This window comes from Glycine soja, chromosome 2 (genome assembly GCF_004193775.1).
Source record: "Glycine soja cultivar W05 chromosome 2, ASM419377v2, whole genome shotgun sequence".
Taxonomy (NCBI): Eukaryota; Viridiplantae; Streptophyta; class Magnoliopsida; order Fabales; family Fabaceae; genus Glycine; species Glycine soja.
The window spans coordinates 5,083,605-5,103,470 of record NC_041003.1 but is presented as its reverse complement, the minus strand read 5'-3'; the positions used below and the strand labels follow the sequence as shown (position 1 = coordinate 5,103,470).

Below are 19,866 nucleotides of genomic sequence, written 5' to 3'. Positions count from 1 at the left end.
GCAAGTGATAAATTCAAATATATAGATTACGACAAATTTGAGGAATTATATCCCAATTTTCCTCATTGATTTTCGTTCATTAGCCAACCGTCTCCCACTAATTAGTTTAACTAATTCAAGCCCAACTTTATTTATTTTTCTCCTTTTCTTTCTTTTTCTTTCTTGTTTTTGTTACACTTTTAGGGGTATTTAATTTGAATATTTTCTATTTTCATTTTTACTAAAAACAAAAAATGGTGATGAAGATATGTTTGATTAAATTTTTGAAAATATTTTCAGTAAAAATAAGAACAGAAAACAACTAAAAAATGAAATCAATAAAATTTTATTTTTTAGTGTTTTAGTTAAAAATACAATCCTCATTTTGGGTAAAATGTAAATGTAACAACAAAAAATGTAATTTTAAGCAAATCTAAAAATACAAAAAGACAAAAAGTCAATATATCATAAATTTTCAGTGTTTCTATTTCTTAAAAATAGAAAAAAATTAAACCAAACATATTTTTAGAATTTTAATCTTTTAAAAATAAAAATAATTTTAAAAAAATAAAAAACACAAACCTAACACATTCTTAGATTCTCATTTTTTGTGCCACATATGATATTCAATAGTATAACAGCGACCCGCAAGTGTCTCTGACTATTCCACAGTTAGTGGGAACCATATCAGACCAACGATCCCTTGTCCACACTTCGTCTCCTATATAAACATGTTTGGAATTCAGGAAATTGGACTCAAAATGAAATCACGTTGAGTAGCCTTTTACTCCTAGAGAAATTTTGTAGCTATAGAGAGGAAGCCAAAGAGACCTTGATTATCTTTATTATAATAATAATGGACCAGGCGACCACGTTCAACAAATATGCCTTTGCTTGTGCTGCAGTTGCTTCAATGGTATCCATCATATCTGGCTATGGTAATATTGCATTCTCTCTCGCTCCTTTTTCTATTATTTTTATAAATTTTAAGATATTAATTATATTTCTTAATATCATGCGATTAATTTCGATTTTTAGGTTTATGCATATATAAAATAATATTTATTGAAATAGTTCAACTCTTTAATTAAATATTTGATAGTTTAAGAAATTAATATTTTGTTTTTTTTTTTTGGAAAAATGTAAATTATATTAAACCCAAAATGATACAACAATAAACGGGGCATACCCCGCAGTTAGAGAAAATCAAAAGTCTCCCCAATACAAGAAAGTCTATATCAAGATGCTAAAACAAATGTAACAGGTGCGTTTATCTATACATAAGAAACTTAATCTTGCTAATAACCTTTATTACAAAAAATTGATAATCTTTAAAAATCAGCTTGTTCCTAAACAGCCAGATGCAGTAGACTGTAATTGCTATAGCCAGACAACCTAATTTTCCTTGAACATCTGATGTGGATCTGTCCTTAATTAAAGAGTCAGTAATGTGCGGTGCGGTAAAGAAGTGAAACGCCTGTGGAAAGGAGTCAAATCACACATATGAGTCCAAACTTGGAGAGATTTCCTGCAAGAAAAGAACAAATGAATATTTAACTCAGTTTGAACATAATTATAACTTGTACATACATTTTGTTAGCCAAAATATATTATATACTTACATGAAGACATTTACACATGTTTTTAGTGTTATTTTATAAACAAAATTAGAATTTTATCTCAACAACAATAATAATAAAAGTACTCCGTATTAAAAATCAACACACACCATTGATACAAAGTGAAACTTTAATTCTAATAACAAAAGCATCTAAAAAATTGCGTCTAATTTTTTTTCTTAGTTTCAAATGATTATATTTTATTTTATACAATAAATGATTGGATGCACATGCTTAAAAGTTTTTAACTTTATCTACCCACATGCATGATTTCACCAGACACGGGTGTTATGAGTGGAGCAATGATATTCATCAAGGATGACATTGGAATCAGTGACACCCAACAAGAGGTTCTAGCAGGAATCTTGAACCTATGTGCATTGGGGGGGTCCTTAGCTGCGGGAAGAACCTCCGATTATATTGGTCGTCGCTACACAATCTTGTTGGCCTCACTCCTCTTCATGGTGGGTGCAATTCTCATGGGGTATGGTCCAAACTATGCAATTCTAATGCTTGGAAGATGCATTGGTGGTGTTGGTGTAGGCTTTGCTCTCATGATAGCACCAGTTTACTCAGCAGAGATTTCTTCTGCATCATCAAGGGGTTTTCTAACCTCGTTACCCGAGCTTTGCATCGGCATTGGGATCTTACTTGGGTACATATCAAACTACTTTTTGGGGAAATTGACTTTGAGGCTGGGATGGAGATTAATGCTTGGGGTAGCAGCTTTTCCCTCGCTGGCTTTGGCCTTGGGGATTCTGGGGATGCCAGAGTCCCCAAGGTGGTTGGCAATGCAAGGTCGCCTAGGGGATGCAAAGAAAGTGTTATTGCGAGTTTCCAACACGGAACACGAGGCCAAGCTTCGGTTCAGAGAAATAAAAGTTGCAATGAGGATTAATGATTGTGATGGTGATGACAACAATGTGAAACCTTCTTACAAGTCACAAGGGGAAGGGGTGTGGAAAGAATTGTTGGTGAGGCCCACACCGGAAGTGCGTTGGATGCTAATTGCGGCAGTGGGGATTCACTTCTTTGAGCATGCAACTGGCATTGAGGCTGTGATGTTGTATAGTCCCAGAATCTTCAAGAAAGCTGGTGTCACAAGCAAGGACAAGCTTCTTCTTGCAACGGTTGGTATTGGCCTCACAAAGATCATTTTCTTGGTCATGGCTTTGTTTTTGCTTGACAAAGTTGGTAGAAGGCGTCTTTTACAAATCAGCACTGGGGGAATGGTTTGTGGGCTCACACTTTTGGGGTTTAGTTTGACAATGGTGGATCGTTCTAGTGAAAAGCTCTTGTGGGCTTTGAGCCTTAGTATTGTGGCCATTTATGCTTATGTTGCTTTCTTTAATGTTGGGCTTGGGCCTGTTACTTGGGTTTATGCGTCGGAGATTTTTCCTTTGAAGTTGAGGGCGCAAGGGGCTAGTATAGGAGTTGCGGTGAATAGAACCATGAATGCTGTGGTTTCCATGAGTTTTATTTCGGTCTACAAAGCGATCACTATAGGTGGGAGCTTTTTCATGTTTGCTGGGATATCTATAGTGGCTTGGGTGTTCTTCTACTTTTTCCTTCCTGAAACCAAAGGTGTGCCCTTGGAAGAGATGGAGATGGTTTTCAGCAAAAAATACAGTGGGAAAAATGTAGCGATAGAAACTGGTCCATGATTGAGAAAGTGTAGTGTGTTATATAGTGAGAAAGAGCACTTCAGAGAATAGGTGTGATTATGTAGCATTGTGGGCTACATGTTTTAAAATTCAACACGCTAGACTTTATATATTGTTCAACCAAGATCCATGAGCGTCACATCATTTTCTTCGCATGGTTAAGTAAAAAATTAACAACATGAATGTACATAAAAAACATGAAAGTCCATGTGTACAATGCTTCCTAGAGTAGACAGCTTAGTTAGCCCTTGGAAGTCCATTGTTTAAAAATTGGTTATTGTACTTAATGGTTGTGTCACGCTGATAAGTTTTACTATTTCAAGTAACAAATCATCAATTTTTGAATCATAGACTTAATACCAAAATCAACATTGATCAAGTACTATTGGTTTATTTTGGTTTAGACTAAAGAACACGCAAATTATGAGTTCCCCTAAAATTTCAACCTAGTTCAAATCATTATATTTCCTGTATTTTTTTAGTTTAATATATATCCACATGAAAAATTATAATTATTATTTTTATTTAATAATAGTTTCTTAATATATAAAAATTTAATTAAAAATTATACATATAATAATTAATACTATATAAAAAAATAATATATTTATCCAGGTGATAAAACTTTTTTTTATAATGATTAATAAATAATGCTCCTTTTATTCCTTTTTAATTGTTATATTTTTGTAATTTTTTATTTTATTCATTTATAGCTTGAAAAGTTTTAAACACATTAATTACATTTTTATTAATTATTTTTACTCTTCTCCTAATCTATAATTAATTTATACACGTATTAATGATAGAGAAAAAAATCTCAACTATTTTATTATAATAAAAAAAATATTTGTATTACTATTTTCATCAATATAACAATTTTAAAAGACAGATGGAAGAAAAGGAGGAGAGTAATTAATTAATTGATTTTAAGGAGATCTGTAAACAACTATGTAAGGTGGAAAGTGGAAAGGCTTATATAGCACGAAAACGGTGTCGTCTCTGTGTCGGTCGCCTGCGGTTTGGATGCCAGTGAAATCATTGGTCACGAATACCCCACAAAACACACAGGTCAAAATAACTTCATAGACTATCCCTCACCTTCTCCGTTGAACCCTTGAAAAACACACTCCACTCCGATGAAGCCCACGCACAATCAGATAGAAAAAAGATAATCAAAATTTTACTTCCAAACCCAACCAAATCAAAGAAATGAAGGATAAGGAGACATTCCCTATTGCGAAAAAGGAAGCCTCTGATTCAGGTTTATTCGGAAGAGGAAGCTACAAATTCTGGGCACTAGCTGCCATGCTGCTCTTGGCATTCTGGTCCATGTTCACCGGCACAGTCTCTCTCCGCTGGTCCGGCACCCTCAACACTTTCTCCCACGCGTCCCTTCACGACCACCTCGACGTCCTCGTAAGTTTACATACTTTTTGGGTTATGTCCCTCACTTATATACTTTTATTTGTTCGTATCACTGGTTGACGTGAGATCTTTAAGTTGTTCAGGAAATCGAGGAGCGGGAGAAGCTGGTGAGGCACATGTGGGACGTGTACACGAATAACCGTAGGATCAGGTTGCCGCGGTTCTGGGAAAAGGCCTTCGAGGCTGCCTACGAGGATTTGACCAGCGACGCCGCCGATGTTAGAGACGTTGCCGTCGCCGAGATCGTTAACATGTCTCTGCGCTCCTTGGATCTCCAATTGCCTCCTGTTTGTTACTTCTCCTCCTTGTTAAAATTCCCACTTTACTGTACAATTCTAATATTAGATTGGATTTATCTGTCTTTCTTGTACGGTAAGACTTGGTTTGAGTTCAAATAGGTGTGCACCGACACCAATCGAAAATCATCTTAGTCATAACTTACAAGGAAGTTATGTTACATTGTACCAATAGTTTAACATAACTTCATCGTGTGATCACAAACTGATCATATATTAGAGTATGTTTGTTGAGTTTTATAATAACTTTTTTGAAAATATGATTTCTGAATGTGTGTAAAAACAGAGTGATGCCCGTTAAACTCTTGTTATCTTCTAAGGTTTATGTGAGAATAGTTTACTCGCATTTAGGAAATTTTGTTGAATGATCATTATGAATCCTTTTGAAGAACCTTTCTTCAGTTAGATGTTTTGCAATTTGAAGCACTGTATTCTATTAGCGGAAGTAAGTTTTGAGGCTCTTTTTTAAAAAACTTTTTGTCTTGACTACACATTTTTTTCCTTGTCTTGCAAAGATTCAATTTTGATCTGATTTGTTCCATTTTCAAGTATCTTCCCCTCTTGGTTTTCCAAAGATGCTAATTGAATGACCCCATGTGGCCCTGCTGTTTTAACAAAGATATTGCTATGTTTGCAAAATTGGCTGCTGCAGCAATATGTCTGCTAATGGGTTTGAAAAAGTCGAGCATGACATTGTTGAAACTTGAAATTGGAACTAGGAGGCAAATGTGTAGGCCTTCCCTTTCTACTCTGTCTTGATGCCCTAGCCTTTCCCACTCATACAAGGATTGAATCCCATTTGGTATAGCAGTAAGAAGTAAAAATTGGATAGTGTGGATTGTTGAATAGGGTTATACAATCAAGATAGTGTAGAAATTGTGTGTGGTTAGGAGGTCAGACTGTTTGGAAAAAAAATTGAAAAGAGAAAGGATATTGATAATTGTTGAGATTGAGCAGCTAATTACTAAATTGGCGTTGCAGAACAAGATTTTTGTCATTTTATATTATTACTGGTTGAAGTTGAAGGGGATCCTTGGTGCAACAGTTGGAGTTACTTACCATGTGACTAGGAAGGTCACAGGTTCTGAGTCGAGGGATTAACCTCTTGAAAATGCCAAGGTTGCCTACAATATACTCGTAGTGGTAGGAGCTTTATAGCACTTGATTCAGTTGCCCCCTTTTTTTTTTTCTATTATTGCTGGTTAATTTAGGTAGTGTGATCATAAGGACTCTCAAGGGTAAAAAGAAAAAACTCTCAAGGGTGAAAGTGTTTACAGAAAACAGACAGTAAATTATAATTGTAAAGTAGGGTAGCCTGCATAATCTGGGTGATAAAAAACTTCGTACCCCATTGCCCAGAGGCTCTTCGCTATGCGAAGATATGGGGGAGGGATATTGTACGCAGTCTTACCCTTGCATATGCAAAGAGGCTGTTTCCGGATTCGAACCCATGACCAACAAGTCACCAAGGCACAACTTTACCGCTGCACCAGGGTAGCCTGCATAATCTGGGTGATATTGTAATGTAAATTAGCTGTCCTTCCTTGTCTGAATTTGTTGAGGACATTCATCATTAGAGTATTATTTCACATTTTTCTATCAGATAGTTAGTTTTAGGTCTGAACTTATTTGTATGCACAACATGGGGATCATAGATACACGAAAGTCTGGGTATGGCTTATAAATTAGAATTAAATCCACTTGTAAGTATTAATGTTCTTGGTAAGTTGGTTTAGTGTTTTTCTTTCTTTGTTTACATTTTTCGGGGTGGTAAGGAAAGGTACATTATTTGATTTAGTAGATTTCTGGGCTTGTTTCTGTATCATGATTTTCTGAAGGGTATGATGAAAACAATATTTTGTTATGGTTAGAAATGTTTTATATTTCTTTAACAAAATTGCGAAAGCAGGAAAAGAATGTAAATAACATAGCATTTTAGTAATCGTTAGTAAAATATGTATCAACTGAAACATAAATTTGTTATCTATTTAAGCTTTCAAGCCAGATAGTTTCTGAGCTTCTAATGCGTGTACTGTGGTATTCTGACTGCCTTATTTACTATTTCAGAGAGCACGGAAACTTAGTAAGAATCTCAAGGAAGTTGAGAAAGGCAAAGGAGCAACCTCCGAACGTGCTTAGAGATTAGAATGTGGAGCAACCAAAAGGTCTGATTTACTTCAAAAGGAAAAGGGTCATGTTACCAAAAGTTGAGAAAGGCGAAGTCATACTCGGATTTTCATGCCTTCATAAATTGGGAAATTATGTATTTTATTTTAGTAGGTTGTGATTCTTTCAAATTTTGCAGTCAATTTCATAATCATCACAATGTGAGTGCTAGTAAATTAGAGCTTGAAAGATAGGGGTGGGTAAACGGATTCAGGTCCATGGACTGATCCACGGGGCCTGTAGTCCGCGCGGGTAACGGACCAATTTTTTTAAACGGTCCATGGTTATGTCATATTTTTGGGCCGTCCGCTCAACTTGTGAACTATGCGGGTTTGGCTCGTGGGTTGTCCGCATTTGAATTTTATTACTTCAAATATGAAATCATTTGTTGTTGAAGATGTTTAAGTTTCATATTTTAGATTTATTGCTTGGATTTTGTTTTGTTAAGATATTGTTTATTTTATTGATGTAATTGACTAATTGTTAAGATTTTATTTACATTTGTATTGAATTTAATTTGATTGTGTTGTATTTTTACTAAAATTGAAATTCTTTTAAAATTAGGCCCACGGACCGGTTCATTTGACCCGCGTCACAAATCAATTTATTTGGTCCGTGTAAGAATACGGGGCGGATTGACTCAGTTCATTGCTAATGCAAACTTATACAGTGGACTAGGTCGCTTACCTACCCCTAAGGAAAGATCCACTTAAGTATATTTCAGTTTTAGTTTCATAAATATCCTCGTAAAAGCAAGTAAATAAGGTTGGGTGGGTTCCTATTTAGGTAATACATTTTAAATTTTAATCTCACAAATCCAACTTGTTGACATATTATTAAAATTATTATTTATGTGCATATATATATATATATATAATTAAATGCAATTGATAACATATTCAGACTTCCTATATGCTTGGACGAAGCCAAGTGCCAAACTCTATTTGTTAATATACATAGGATATCAAATCTCAATATCCTAAAATTTAAATTGTTCATTTTTGCTTTCCATTGTGGTTTTGTAAATAACGAGAATCATATCAATGTCAATTTGTCAGAGTAATTAGTTGCAAAATAAAAAATTTATGATTATTTTTATCTCTTATTTCAAATTCATTTTTAGAAAATTTAAAATTAATTCAAATGATCCGACCTTATTCCGAATTATAACAACTAAAAAATCAATTTTAAAATTAAAAAGCTAAATCCAAACGTATTCCAAATTAAAATATATTTAAACCTTTATTAAATATATAATTCTCTTTCCATAGTTAGTGCAATAATATTTACTCATAGTTTTAGACCTTTTTTTTTAATAAAATGTAGTACTAACAATATATATTTTTCCTTAAATTTAATCTACTATGCAATTGGGAATTGGAATTTGGAAAGTCATAAATTATTTCGTGGATATCCGGTTCAAGCAGTTCAAACTCCGCATGGCGTGGCATTTCGGTAAATCCCGTCCCAAAAGAGATGCAAATATCAATCCTTTTTCCGATATTTACATAATCCATGACGTGTTCGAAAATGGCCAGTCCAATACGCGCTTCACCGTTCTCGAAAACTAACACAGAAACCCCCAATCTCATCCGTCCATTCCCTCCACGTCACCGATCCCCGTCGCTCCCAATCCAACGGTCCCATTCGCTACAGGACAAAACTCCCCGAACCACAAAGGCTCAGCCCACCTGAACCCTAGGTCAGACCCAAACCTCGAGCCCGTTTGCCCAGTCACAAAGAGGTTTATCCCCCCATTCTCCTTGTTGAGAGAGAAATTATAAAAGAAAACTTTAGAGAGAGAAACTCAAACCTAAAAAACTCTCCAAAAACCATCATCACCGCAACTCGGGATTTCTGTTTTTTATTCAATCCAATTCCGAAACAAAAAACACGTTTGGTGTGTTGTGTATGTTCGCTCGCACCGGGTTAACGGAGCCGATACTTAAGAAGCGTTGGCCTTTAAGACGGTGTCGTTTTGCATGAGACATAGGATATCGTATTTGATGGACGAGATCTGGGAGAGGGCTGTGGAAACGGCGTTGGACGGCGAGAAAGACCACGCGGCCGCGCGGACGCTAACCCTAGACGGCGCCGTTAAGTGCGTCCAGGGGCGGTTACCCCCGCCTAGCCTTCTGGAGCGGTTCCAGAACCTGCAGCACCTCTCAATAGCAAACGTCGGCGTTTCGTCGCTGGAGCAGTTTCCCCGGCTGAGGAACCTGCAGAAGCTGAACCTCTCCGACAACCGGATCGCCTCCGGGCTCGAATTTCTCGTGCAGGCCGGGCTCGATTCGCTTCGCGACCTCGATTTGTCGAACAATCGGATTCAGTACATTGAGGATCTCGCGCCGCTCGCGCAGTTGAAGCTGGTGTCGCTGGATCTGTACGAGTGCCCCGTGACGCGCGTGAAGGACTATCGATCTAGGGTTTTCGGGTTGATCAAGTCGTTGAAGTACTTGGACAAGATGGACGCGGAGGAGAACGAGCGGCCCGAGAGTGACGACGAGGAGGAGGATGAGGAGGAGGAGGAAGAGGATGACCCTGGGAGCGGCGAGATTGACGGCGGTGAGGAGGATCGGCCCTTTGGGATTAACAATGGGCACAGTGAGGGTGCTGATGGCGTTGTCGATGCTGATGATGAGGAGGAGAGTGACGCGGATGAGGAGGAGACGGAGTCGTCGAGGCGGATGGTTGTTAATGGAGAGGGCCATCGGGAGAATGGTCTTGGGGTTGCGCCAGTGGAGGGGGACGATGTTGAGGAGGAAGATGATGAGGATGATTCTGGTGAGGAGATTGATGAGGAGGAGGGGGATGATGATGATGTGGTGGAGGTTCATGAGATTGAGGATAGTGATGATGAGGATGGAGTGGAGGAGTATGATGAGGACGATGATGATGAGGACGACGATGAGGAAGAAGAGGTGGATAACGACGAGGGTGATTTTGTGGAGCCTGAGAGAACCGGGAGGTTGACGAGTACTGAGGGTGAGATTGATGGGCATGAGCAGGGGGAAGAGGATGGGGATGAGGATGATAATGGGGAGACTGGGGAGGATGAGATTGGGGTTGAAGATGATGGAGACTTTGAAGATGACGATGAAGTGAGATAACCCTTTTGACTTGTGATTTTTGTTTAATGCATGCTTATTTACTTGTGTATTTTTTGTGCTAATAGTTTCTGTTTGGTGTGATGTTTTGTTGTTGTCAGATTGCTCTAGAGGAGATCCGGTTTTGGTTGCTCTTCATATTCATGAAATTTTGTTGACTGATGCTTCTTGTTAAATAGATTTGAACTTTTGTTGGTTTGATTTATTTTATTTGCATCATATGTTACTTGTGTGTGGTATTTAGACGACTTGTGTCCTGTATGTTTTGTATTTAAAATTAATAGTCTTGATTTTTTGCTTGCCCTTTTTGCATGGATGGGCTTTGTGATATTTTGTGTTCTGCACCCAGCCAGTGATAACTATCAGTGATTTTGAATATTCTAATTCAACTATTTGTCACTATCTTATCTGAGGAACAGTTTGCATGTTATTGTGTGCTGCTGTTTTGATATCCTGTAATTGTTGTCTCTTAAATGGAACTTATGAAGCATTTTGTCTAACTGCCAGTGCCTTTTTCATCATTGAAGTATTTATCTAATGCAGGAATTGAGATGAAAATGAATTCTTTTGCAGATACCAGGAACAGCATAGCAGTATAAGCTGCAATTTTGGTTTTGGATGCTAATAAATTATTTTGATATTCTTAATGATGGGTGTTAATAAGTTAGTTTTATATTTTTTATTTTTCTGTAAGAAAGCTTCAGAATTTGTTTTTTTTTTTTTGCAGATCCTTTGTATATTCGTTGAAATTCCTCTTTTTGATTGTAGGAAATCTGTTGTGTTTTCTTTAGTATTCTTATTCTCTTCAATGACATGTGGCAGTCCCAATTTTTTTGAATGTTGATTTTGATAACTTCAGGATTGTAATGCCCATCCTTTTTTTATGGGTCTTAATATGTTTTGTTGTAATATGTTTGTTGTCTTCCAAAGTTATTTTTTTAGGTTAGGATTTTGATGTTCTACGATGGGGACATGGATCATTTGCTTGATTAGTGTTTCGTGAGATTTTGTTGTTCCATGTGCTGCTTCTGCTCTGATGCTTTTGTAAGCTTATTTTGGTTGTAAACCAAGATGCTAAATAATAATATATTGTCATGGTCTGGTTATTTTTGTGCTATGATACTCTAGACAGGAGTCCGGAATGATAATCATTTTAGTTTTTGATTTTTCCCTGCTTTGTTTTTTTTTTGTCCTAAACTGTGATAATACCTGGATTTTGCAATAAAACTTTGATTTGGCTGGTAATGAAATTTTAAGTATAGAACATAGAATGTATCCATGTTCTCTGTGATGACTTTGAGTTGGTTTTCTAAAACATAAGAAATAAGAAATTACCCTTGGTTATTTGGTTAAGCTTGTTATAAATATCATGAAAATTTCTTTTCACTGTTGTTTTATTTTCTGCTGTTTTTCCTGATTGTTGAGTTTGTCTCAGCTTTTTAATGAAATTATAGAATTTTTGCTGTAATCACAGGAAGAAGACTATGGTGCTGGGTATCTTGTTCAGCCAGTTGGACAGTCTGATGCTGTCAATGCTGCAGTTGCTGATGTAGATGGTGGAAATGATGATGGTGAAGAGAAGGATGAAGTTGATGACGACGATGAGGATGATGTTCAGGTGTTGCCTCCTCCTGAATCTTCCCACCTTAAGAGGAAGAGGGATGATGATGAAGAGGACGAGGACAGTGACAATGATGATGATGAAGATGTGGTAGCATTCACGAAGTCACCCAAGAAGCATCATTGACGACGTGTTCTAATATATCATGTTGTTGTTCTGTTTCAGGCTTCCATGTGTTGGAAGCAGGGAAACCTCCTCAGTTTAGATAGAAGAACGATGGTTAGTTTTTAGGAATTTAGCTCTCTCATGAACAGAGGACATATTAGGGAAAAAAAAGAATTGTATGTTGGGTGGAAATATGTTTAGTTCAAAAAGTCGTTAGTGTTTTTTCCCTCTTGCCTTTCACATATAGCCGTTACTCTATTAAAATATTCAAATGGCAGTTATCAGAGGTTTACCGCTCAGTCATGTGCTCGATGTTGGTCTGGTGTTGGCTTGTAAAGGAACTGGTGTCTGGAGGGAAAGGGTGGGAACCTTTTCAAAATTTTTTTCTTTTAAAAAATCCTCTAGTTTATTGGAGTACTTTTTTGGTGGGAGAAAAAAGGAAAAGCTTGTAAAAACACTTGTAGATAGTTTTCTTATGATGAAAATGATTTCAATCGATCAACTTTGGTGCCTATTGTAATGTGACGTGGCTAGTTCATAAATTATTGCCTCTTGTTACGTGGAATTGTTCAGTTTCTGCCTCACATTTATAATTTTGATAACAATGTGCAAAACTTGGTCCCGTGTGGGAGTAGTCAACTGCCGTGTAATGGGGCCCTCGGTTGCAAATAGACAGTGAGATGAATCGAATGCCATTAAATTTAATTTTCACATTTTTGGGTTGTGTAACTTGAATTGAATGAATTTTTTAATTATATAAAATAATAAAATGGCTAATTTAGCCAGTAGGTCAGGCTAGCCTGTTTTTCATCCTTTGTCAGGCCGAGTCATCCCATTTGACAACTCTAGAATAATTTATAGAGATTCAGAGAAGCTGAGAAAAAGAAGAAAAAAATCATTCATTTTCTATCTACATTAAAAGCATATTTTTATAATAATTAAGAGGTTTTGGTCCTTTGTGTAAAAAAAAGAGGTTTTGGTCCACGGAAAAATTTAAGTTTAAGAGTATCACAAGTGAATCATCAAAATAAAATTAACAATTCTTAGTTATAAATTTTAGCAAGGAAAATTCTTATCCGTTTCTATTTACAAAGACAAATACATATAAGATTTTAAAGTATTATAACAAATTTAATGTAATAAATAATGATTGCAGTTATAATTTAGATCTAGTAGATAAATTCTTAGTCAATCATTTAATTCATTGTTTGATATTATTTGATAGATATCAAACGGAAAATATTTTTTGATAGATATTAACTAAATTCTTAAACAATTTAGATCTAGTAGATAAATGAAGAACTTCCTAAATTAAATATCGAAATGTGTTTCGAGTTATAATGTAATTTCTATGACCAATAACGAAAAATGTAATAAGTAAATCTTTTATAAAGGCAAATTAATAAGAATGATTTAAATTGCTTGTTTTTGAGCAAATGCTAAAATAAAATCCTGAAGAATTGACATTTTTTTCCAATTGATTTTTAACTTTTCAAACAAAGAATAAAAATGGTAATTAGCTCAAGTTACGCTGCTGCGTTATCTCATTTTAATATGTCCAACATGAAAACATCAACAAATTTCTTTGAGGTCATGTGGTGCGAATCAAAACTACACGGAGTCATTAGAGTGAATAGTGAATACAATAAAAAAAATATGATAAAATAATAGAAAGAAGATGGAATTGAAATGAAATGGAAGAGAATATATATATATATATAATAAACCATAAAATTGAGAGCAAATATATAATACTGGTCAAGGGAACAATGACAAGTGACAACTACATGATGGATAGATTAGGAATTCGAAAATTTGAGTAGTGGGTAAAGACTAACAAAAACATTGAAAAATATAGAGTTAATATAAAAAATGCATTACCTTATATGGGCACTGGGAAATTAGCAAAACCTCAGGTTGAATAGTATTTTTGTTCATTAACCACTCATTTTTTCTTCAAGTTAATAATGTTCATAACTATATGATATGATATGATATGATAATAGGTAAAATAATTTTCCATTAATGTTTATTTATCTAAACAACATATCTAAAATAAGTAGCGAAGTTTTATGTAAAAAAAAAAATTAGTGATTAAAATGTTATAAAGCATTCATATATAAATGAATATATTTCAAGGTTAGAGGCTATTTCTGGTTAATATTTGTTCTGTTAAATGAGTCCTCAAAGCAGAAAATGGTTGTTGATGATCAAATAAACACCAACCAGAAAAATGGTATAGTCTATAAATGACTTAAACTAAGTAAAAGGTGGCTGAAGCCCTCCTTTGTAGGAGGTGCATTGAGAGGATTCCTAGGAACGGTTGGTTCCTTTTGTATTACAATATTTCTTTTCCTATGCAATAATTTCTTCCCTTTCCTTTTTTCGAGAATTCTTCTTGGCCTCCTTCCAGGTAATAGTTTATTTTTTCTGCAAAACTGTGCTTCCCAAATCCCACAATCTAGTTGTAAATCAGAAACTTAAGTTTTTAACGGTATGAAGAATAACATTGTGATTCATGTAGTCGATATCACTTAATACAAATAAGGTTATATTTGAAATTTCATTGTAAAATTACGTTTGAAGTAAAAATAATTTTACTAACAGATTATGTCTCTTGTTTTTGTGTTCATTTTATTTTTATTAGTTGAATTTAGCATTGGAATGCACCCCACAACATTTAAAATTACAAATCAAATATCTACTTTGTTGTTGATTTTTTATTTATATTATTGGCAGGATTCAACCATTGTGAGAAGAAAGAGGTAGGGGAAAAAACTGGTGTTCCGGCGACATTGCTGTGATTTTCAACGTATAAACCATTTCGCCGGAACCCAGAGAAATTAACAATGTCTTCCCCTCATAACTCTGCTCCTCATAATTCCTCACCCGATAACTCTACCCCTGATGATGCCACTCCCAATAACTCTGTTCCTGATAATTCCACACCAGATAACTCCATTCCTGATAATTCCACACCTGATAACTCCATTCCCGATAATTCCACACCCGATAACTCCACATCCAATAAATCCGCTCCCCATAACTCCACACCTGATAACGCCACTCCCGATAATTTCACACCCGATAATTCCAATAAATCACACAAAAGTTCCTCGGTGTCCCCTCCTTCGATGGAGGGACAAAGTACTCCAACATCAGGAAAAGATTCATCAAACAAATCATTATCAAATGAGAAATCATCGGGTTCAAACAATGATAGTAGCAATAAAGTAGCAATGGGAGCTGGGATTGGAGTAGGGTTCATTCTTCTTGTGCTAGTCATTGTGTGTTTCATTTGGAGTTGTAGGAAGAAGAAGCGAAAACAAAAGTATTATTATCCAAACCCTTCTCACGGAAAAGGTGACAATTGTCTAAAACATTAATTTTAACAAGGCTCTTTATTAACTACCACTATTAATATATTGATTAAAGAACTAAAATGAGAAAAATATTTGTTGTAAAAATTACAAAAAAGTGTAAAAAAAATTATGAACAACATAATCTTATACATTTAAATTTATTTTTTTCTCATCTTAGTTCTTTAACCAATCAATACATTATGATTCCCGATTAACATTTCCCTTTTTAATAATTCTATTTATCTATTGGAAACATATGAGCATTGACAACCTAGACAGTTAGAGGAGTCAATTTTTCTCAATAACTATACATATAGATGATGAAAAGAAATGTTTGTGTAAGCTTAATATATAGAGGTTGAATATATTACACTAATTATTTATAAAAAAATATATTAGTAATATATTTTTAACATTTAATTTCTTTGAATATATTGTTTATTATTAATTGAAATTTATTAAAAAATTATAATTTTTTAAGGGTCATTTTTTATTTCTTTCATATAATTTGATAATTTTAATTAATAATAAAATTTGTGTTAAAAAAGTGTAGAGAGTGTCTCATTAGAACTCTTCTTAGTTATATTTAATGAATAACTAACAAATATAAAAGCTATAGTATAGCACACGAAAATTATAATGCTCATCATATATATATATTGACATCATACACTCTTACATGATATGATATTGCGAATGATTGTTTTGTCATTAATTAAAAAAATGGTTTTGGAAGAACTTAGAATAATGAACTTTGATAGTAAATCCTTAAACTTGTTTGTATTTGGGAGCAAGAACTTTCTTTTATTAACACTATGTAGTATTGTTTCAAATAATTTTGGATTTTCCCCCCCTTTAGCTAAAATAATTAACAGTCTACAAAATAATTTTGCACAGCGAGTAACTATTACAACAGTGGGCAACACCCTCTCCCTAGTTGGCAAGCAGGTAATTCAGGTCCTCATGGGGGTGACCATGTTATGAGGATACAACAACAACAAATGGGAATGGGAATGGGAATGGGAGGAATGGGTCCTCATAGTGGTGGATGGGGTGCACCACCACCACATATGATGAATAGTGGTGAAATGATGAGCTCAAATTACTCATTGGGAATGAGTTCTTCCTCACCAGGCCTTTCTCTTGCGCTCAATGCCAATGGTGGTACATTCACTTATGAGGAACTAGCAGCTGCCACCAAAGGATTTGCCAATGAGAACATCATAGGACAAGGTGGCTTTGGTTATGTCCATAAGGGGATTTTGCCTAATGGAAAGGAAGTGGCTGTTAAGAGTCTTAAAGCGGGTAGTGGCCAAGGAGAGCGCGAGTTCCAAGCTGAGATCGACATCATTAGCCGTGTTCATCATCGACATCTTGTGTCACTTGTTGGATATTGCATTTGTGGAGGGCAAAGAATGTTGGTCTATGAATTTGTTCCCAATTCGACTTTGGAACATCACCTTCATGGTAAGTATATTGCTTATCATATATATGGTTTTCATTTTGATGTACTATTTATTTATGTTAAGCTCAACTTAAGAGAAAAACAATTAAAGTTTAAGTTTTAGACTCACCCACAACAAAGACTTGTTATTAGTTTTTATAAAACAAAAAATATCATATATATTAAAAAAAATTAAAATTTACTTTAGGCCTTACTTTCATTAAATCGGTCTGGTTTATGTTTATATATGTAAAGTGTAGATTAAGTATAGAAAACAACTTATGGACACACAAACTTATGAAATCCGATAACTTGTAGAACATAGTTTTCTAACATTTTTTGTTGTGATTGTTTCCAATAATAAGTAGTAATGGCTAATGTATTTGATGGTCATATGCAGGAAAGGGCATGCCTACGATGGATTGGCCTACTAGAATGAAAATTGCACTTGGATCCGCTAAAGGACTTGCCTACCTTCATGAAGATTGTAAGTCACAGATTTTTCCTACATATTTTACTTCTCTTTTTATTTTATTTTATTTTTCTTTCAAGATCTTACTCATTTTTTGCTTTATTTACAAATGAACTCAGGTAGCCCTCGCATTATCCACCGTGATATTAAAGCTTCTAATGTCCTTCTCGATCAAAGCTTCGAAGCAAAGGTTTTACATATCGACAATTTTTCATGCAGTCTATATATATTTACTTTAAATATATATCACACATATAAACATATTACCAATATTTTGTTGATGAAGCTCATTGATTATGCCAATTGTGCATCTTAACCAGGTCTCTGATTTTGGATTGGCTAAGTTGACCAATGATACTAATACACATGTCTCAACTCGTGTCATGGGAACATTCGGGTAATTTCGGCACCCCATGGTTTAATACTTCTAGAAACTATAAAGAAAGTGATAAAAATGGGGATTAATGGTTTAATTTTGCATGTTGAAACAGGTATCTGGCCCCAGAATACGCATCAAGTGGAAAATTGACAGAGAAATCTGATGTTTTCTCATTTGGGGTCATGCTATTAGAACTCATAACTGGGAAACGACCTGTAGATTTGACAAATGCCATGGAGGACAGTTTGGTGGATTGGGTTAGTATTATAGCTACACTTACTTTTCTATTAACAGTTAAACATTACCAAGAAAACAAAAAAAAAAATATAGATTTCTATTTTTTTTTCTCTCCTCTCATTGGAAAGATTTCAAATATATAGAGGTTTGAAGTGTACCAGTCGTCCAACGTATATATGTTTGTTTGATTTACGGTTGGAAGCTCCAAATATCCGTTGAATAAAAAATTACGAATTCTTATTTTTCACAAAATATATTTGAAAATATGTGTCATTTAACCTAAGGTTAAACCAAATACATTCATATTTTGATTTTCAAGTTCGTTCATTGTCTAACAACTATTTTTTTTTTTCAATTTAAAAATTATTATGAAATTCTGTTCGAGCAGGCTCGACCACTCCTGAATAAAGGGTTGGAGGATGGAAACTTTGGAGAGTTAGTGGATCCATTTTTGGAAGGCAAATACAATCCCCAAGAAATGACAAGAATGGCAGCCTGTGCTGCTGGAAGCATTCGTCATTCTGCCAGGAAACGTTCAAAGATGAGTCAGGTATATACATGTGATGCATATACCTAGAGACCATGCTAATTCCTGGCATCAGGTCGATCCAACATATTTTTAGGCCTAAAACAAACTCTGAGATGACACCTTTTTAAAACTTAATAGATGTAATAGAAAAATTAGAAGCCATATTAAAAAAGGTAATTTTTCCTTTAAGAGGATTTGAACCTCATTTATCAAGGAAAAAAATACAACTTATTAGTCATCACTACACTAGATCAAGTAATAATAAAAACTATAAAAATACTAATAAATTTTTTTTTAAGGGACTTAAAGCAAAGGCTTGAGTTACCTTATTGGGCAGACCCTATTACCATATATGTTTGGCATTTTATATATTTGGAAATTCAATGACAAACTCTTAGTGAAATCACAATTTTGTAGGACATGCATGCATAATTGCACATTTTTTAATTATATGGTGATGTTAACGTATGACTTAATTGTGGGCAGATTGTAAGAGCACTGGAAGGAGAAGCCTCATTGGATGAATTGAAAGATGGAATGAAGCTTAAGGGGAGTGGGAATGGGAATAGCAGTGCTCCCACTTCTTCATCTGGGAGCTCAGAATATGATACAATGCAATATAATGCTGATATGATAAAGTTTAGACAGGCAATAATGTCAAGCCAAGAATTTAACGACAGCAGTGAGCTTTCCAGTAAGGAGATGGGTTATCATTAGAAATCCTAAGCCCAGGTTGTACAACAACTTCAGATTGCTAAATCAAAATCGGACAATATCTCAACTAGCTTTGGATGACCCTTATGACATAATTAAGTCACAACCTTTTTGCTAATTTCAAACATGTGCTGGGAAGGTAAAATAAAAAATATAAGCAATCTTACCAATGGGGTTATTGTTTTTATCTATTTCATTGGAATATATGGGAAGAGAGATTAGAAAATCGAGAATGAATGATTTGGTTTTGTGACCCTATTGGTGTGTTTGAGATGGACGTTACAAGGTGCTAATCAATGTAACATTTTTTTAATTGTTGATTTATGCTGTGACAAGGATTATGTAATTTGGCACTATATGCATTTTTTTAGAGATTGACATAAATGTAAAGTACATTTAGGTTTAACTAGCAAGACACTTGGGCTGCCCCACAAGTTAGTTGGTGGTTATACATGTAATTAATTGGTTCTTTAAAAATGACAAGAATTAGTCAACATTACTTATGTTATTCATAATTTTCTGTTGTAGTTGCACATTTTGTTACTTGTGAATTTAATTATATAATTTAAATGCGCATAATTTGTAATGATTAAAATAAATAAATAAATTACAAGACGAAAAACAAAAAAAAAAGAAGTTAAATTGAAAGGATTAAAAATATAATTTAAGTCTCCTTTAAAAAAAAGTATTTAAACCTTAAAATTATTTCTTGGAGGCTAGAACTTGTCCTCCACTTTGATGCATGCT

At 34.7% G+C, this 19,866-nt stretch overlaps 3 protein-coding genes across 4 annotated transcripts; all 3 read left to right on the top strand.

The window, feature by feature from the left end:
- Positions 1 to 732: 732 nt before the first annotated feature.
- Positions 733 to 7,582, top strand: LOC114369757 (probable polyol transporter 3). Its single transcript, XM_028327012.1, has 5 exons — positions 733 to 917; positions 1,878 to 3,259; positions 4,424 to 4,678; positions 4,771 to 4,974; positions 7,051 to 7,582. The coding sequence occupies exons 1-5, from the start codon at positions 836 to 838 to the stop codon at positions 7,120 to 7,122; spliced, it is 1,995 nt and encodes a 664-aa protein (XP_028182813.1). The 5' UTR covers positions 733 to 835; the 3' UTR covers positions 7,123 to 7,582.
- Positions 7,583 to 8,848: 1,266 nt separating this feature from the next.
- Positions 8,849 to 12,524, top strand: LOC114382312 (acidic leucine-rich nuclear phosphoprotein 32-related protein-like). 2 transcript variants are annotated; one of them, XM_028341642.1, is made up of 2 exons: positions 8,849 to 10,250; positions 11,711 to 11,988. In XM_028341642.1, exons 1-2 carry the CDS (start codon positions 9,132 to 9,134, stop codon positions 11,807 to 11,809), a joined length of 1,218 nt encoding a protein of 405 aa, XP_028197443.1. In that variant the 5' UTR covers positions 8,849 to 9,131; the 3' UTR covers positions 11,810 to 11,988. The 2 variants fall into 2 exon arrangements, with proteins under 2 accessions (XP_028197443.1, XP_028197437.1); XM_028341636.1 differs by having other exon boundaries at positions 8,852 to 10,250; positions 11,731 to 12,524.
- A 1,775-nt stretch (positions 12,525 to 14,299) lies between these two features.
- Positions 14,300 to 19,214, top strand: LOC114382304 (proline-rich receptor-like protein kinase PERK4). The gene is made up of 9 exons (XM_028341626.1): positions 14,300 to 14,395; positions 14,722 to 15,345; positions 16,242 to 16,811; positions 17,189 to 17,275; positions 17,380 to 17,450; positions 17,581 to 17,657; positions 17,752 to 17,896; positions 18,265 to 18,426; positions 18,892 to 19,214. Exons 2-9 carry the CDS (start codon positions 14,832 to 14,834, stop codon positions 19,120 to 19,122), a joined length of 1,857 nt encoding a protein of 618 aa, XP_028197427.1. The 5' UTR covers positions 14,300 to 14,395; positions 14,722 to 14,831; the 3' UTR covers positions 19,123 to 19,214.
- The last annotated feature ends 652 nt before the right edge of the window (positions 19,215 to 19,866 follow it).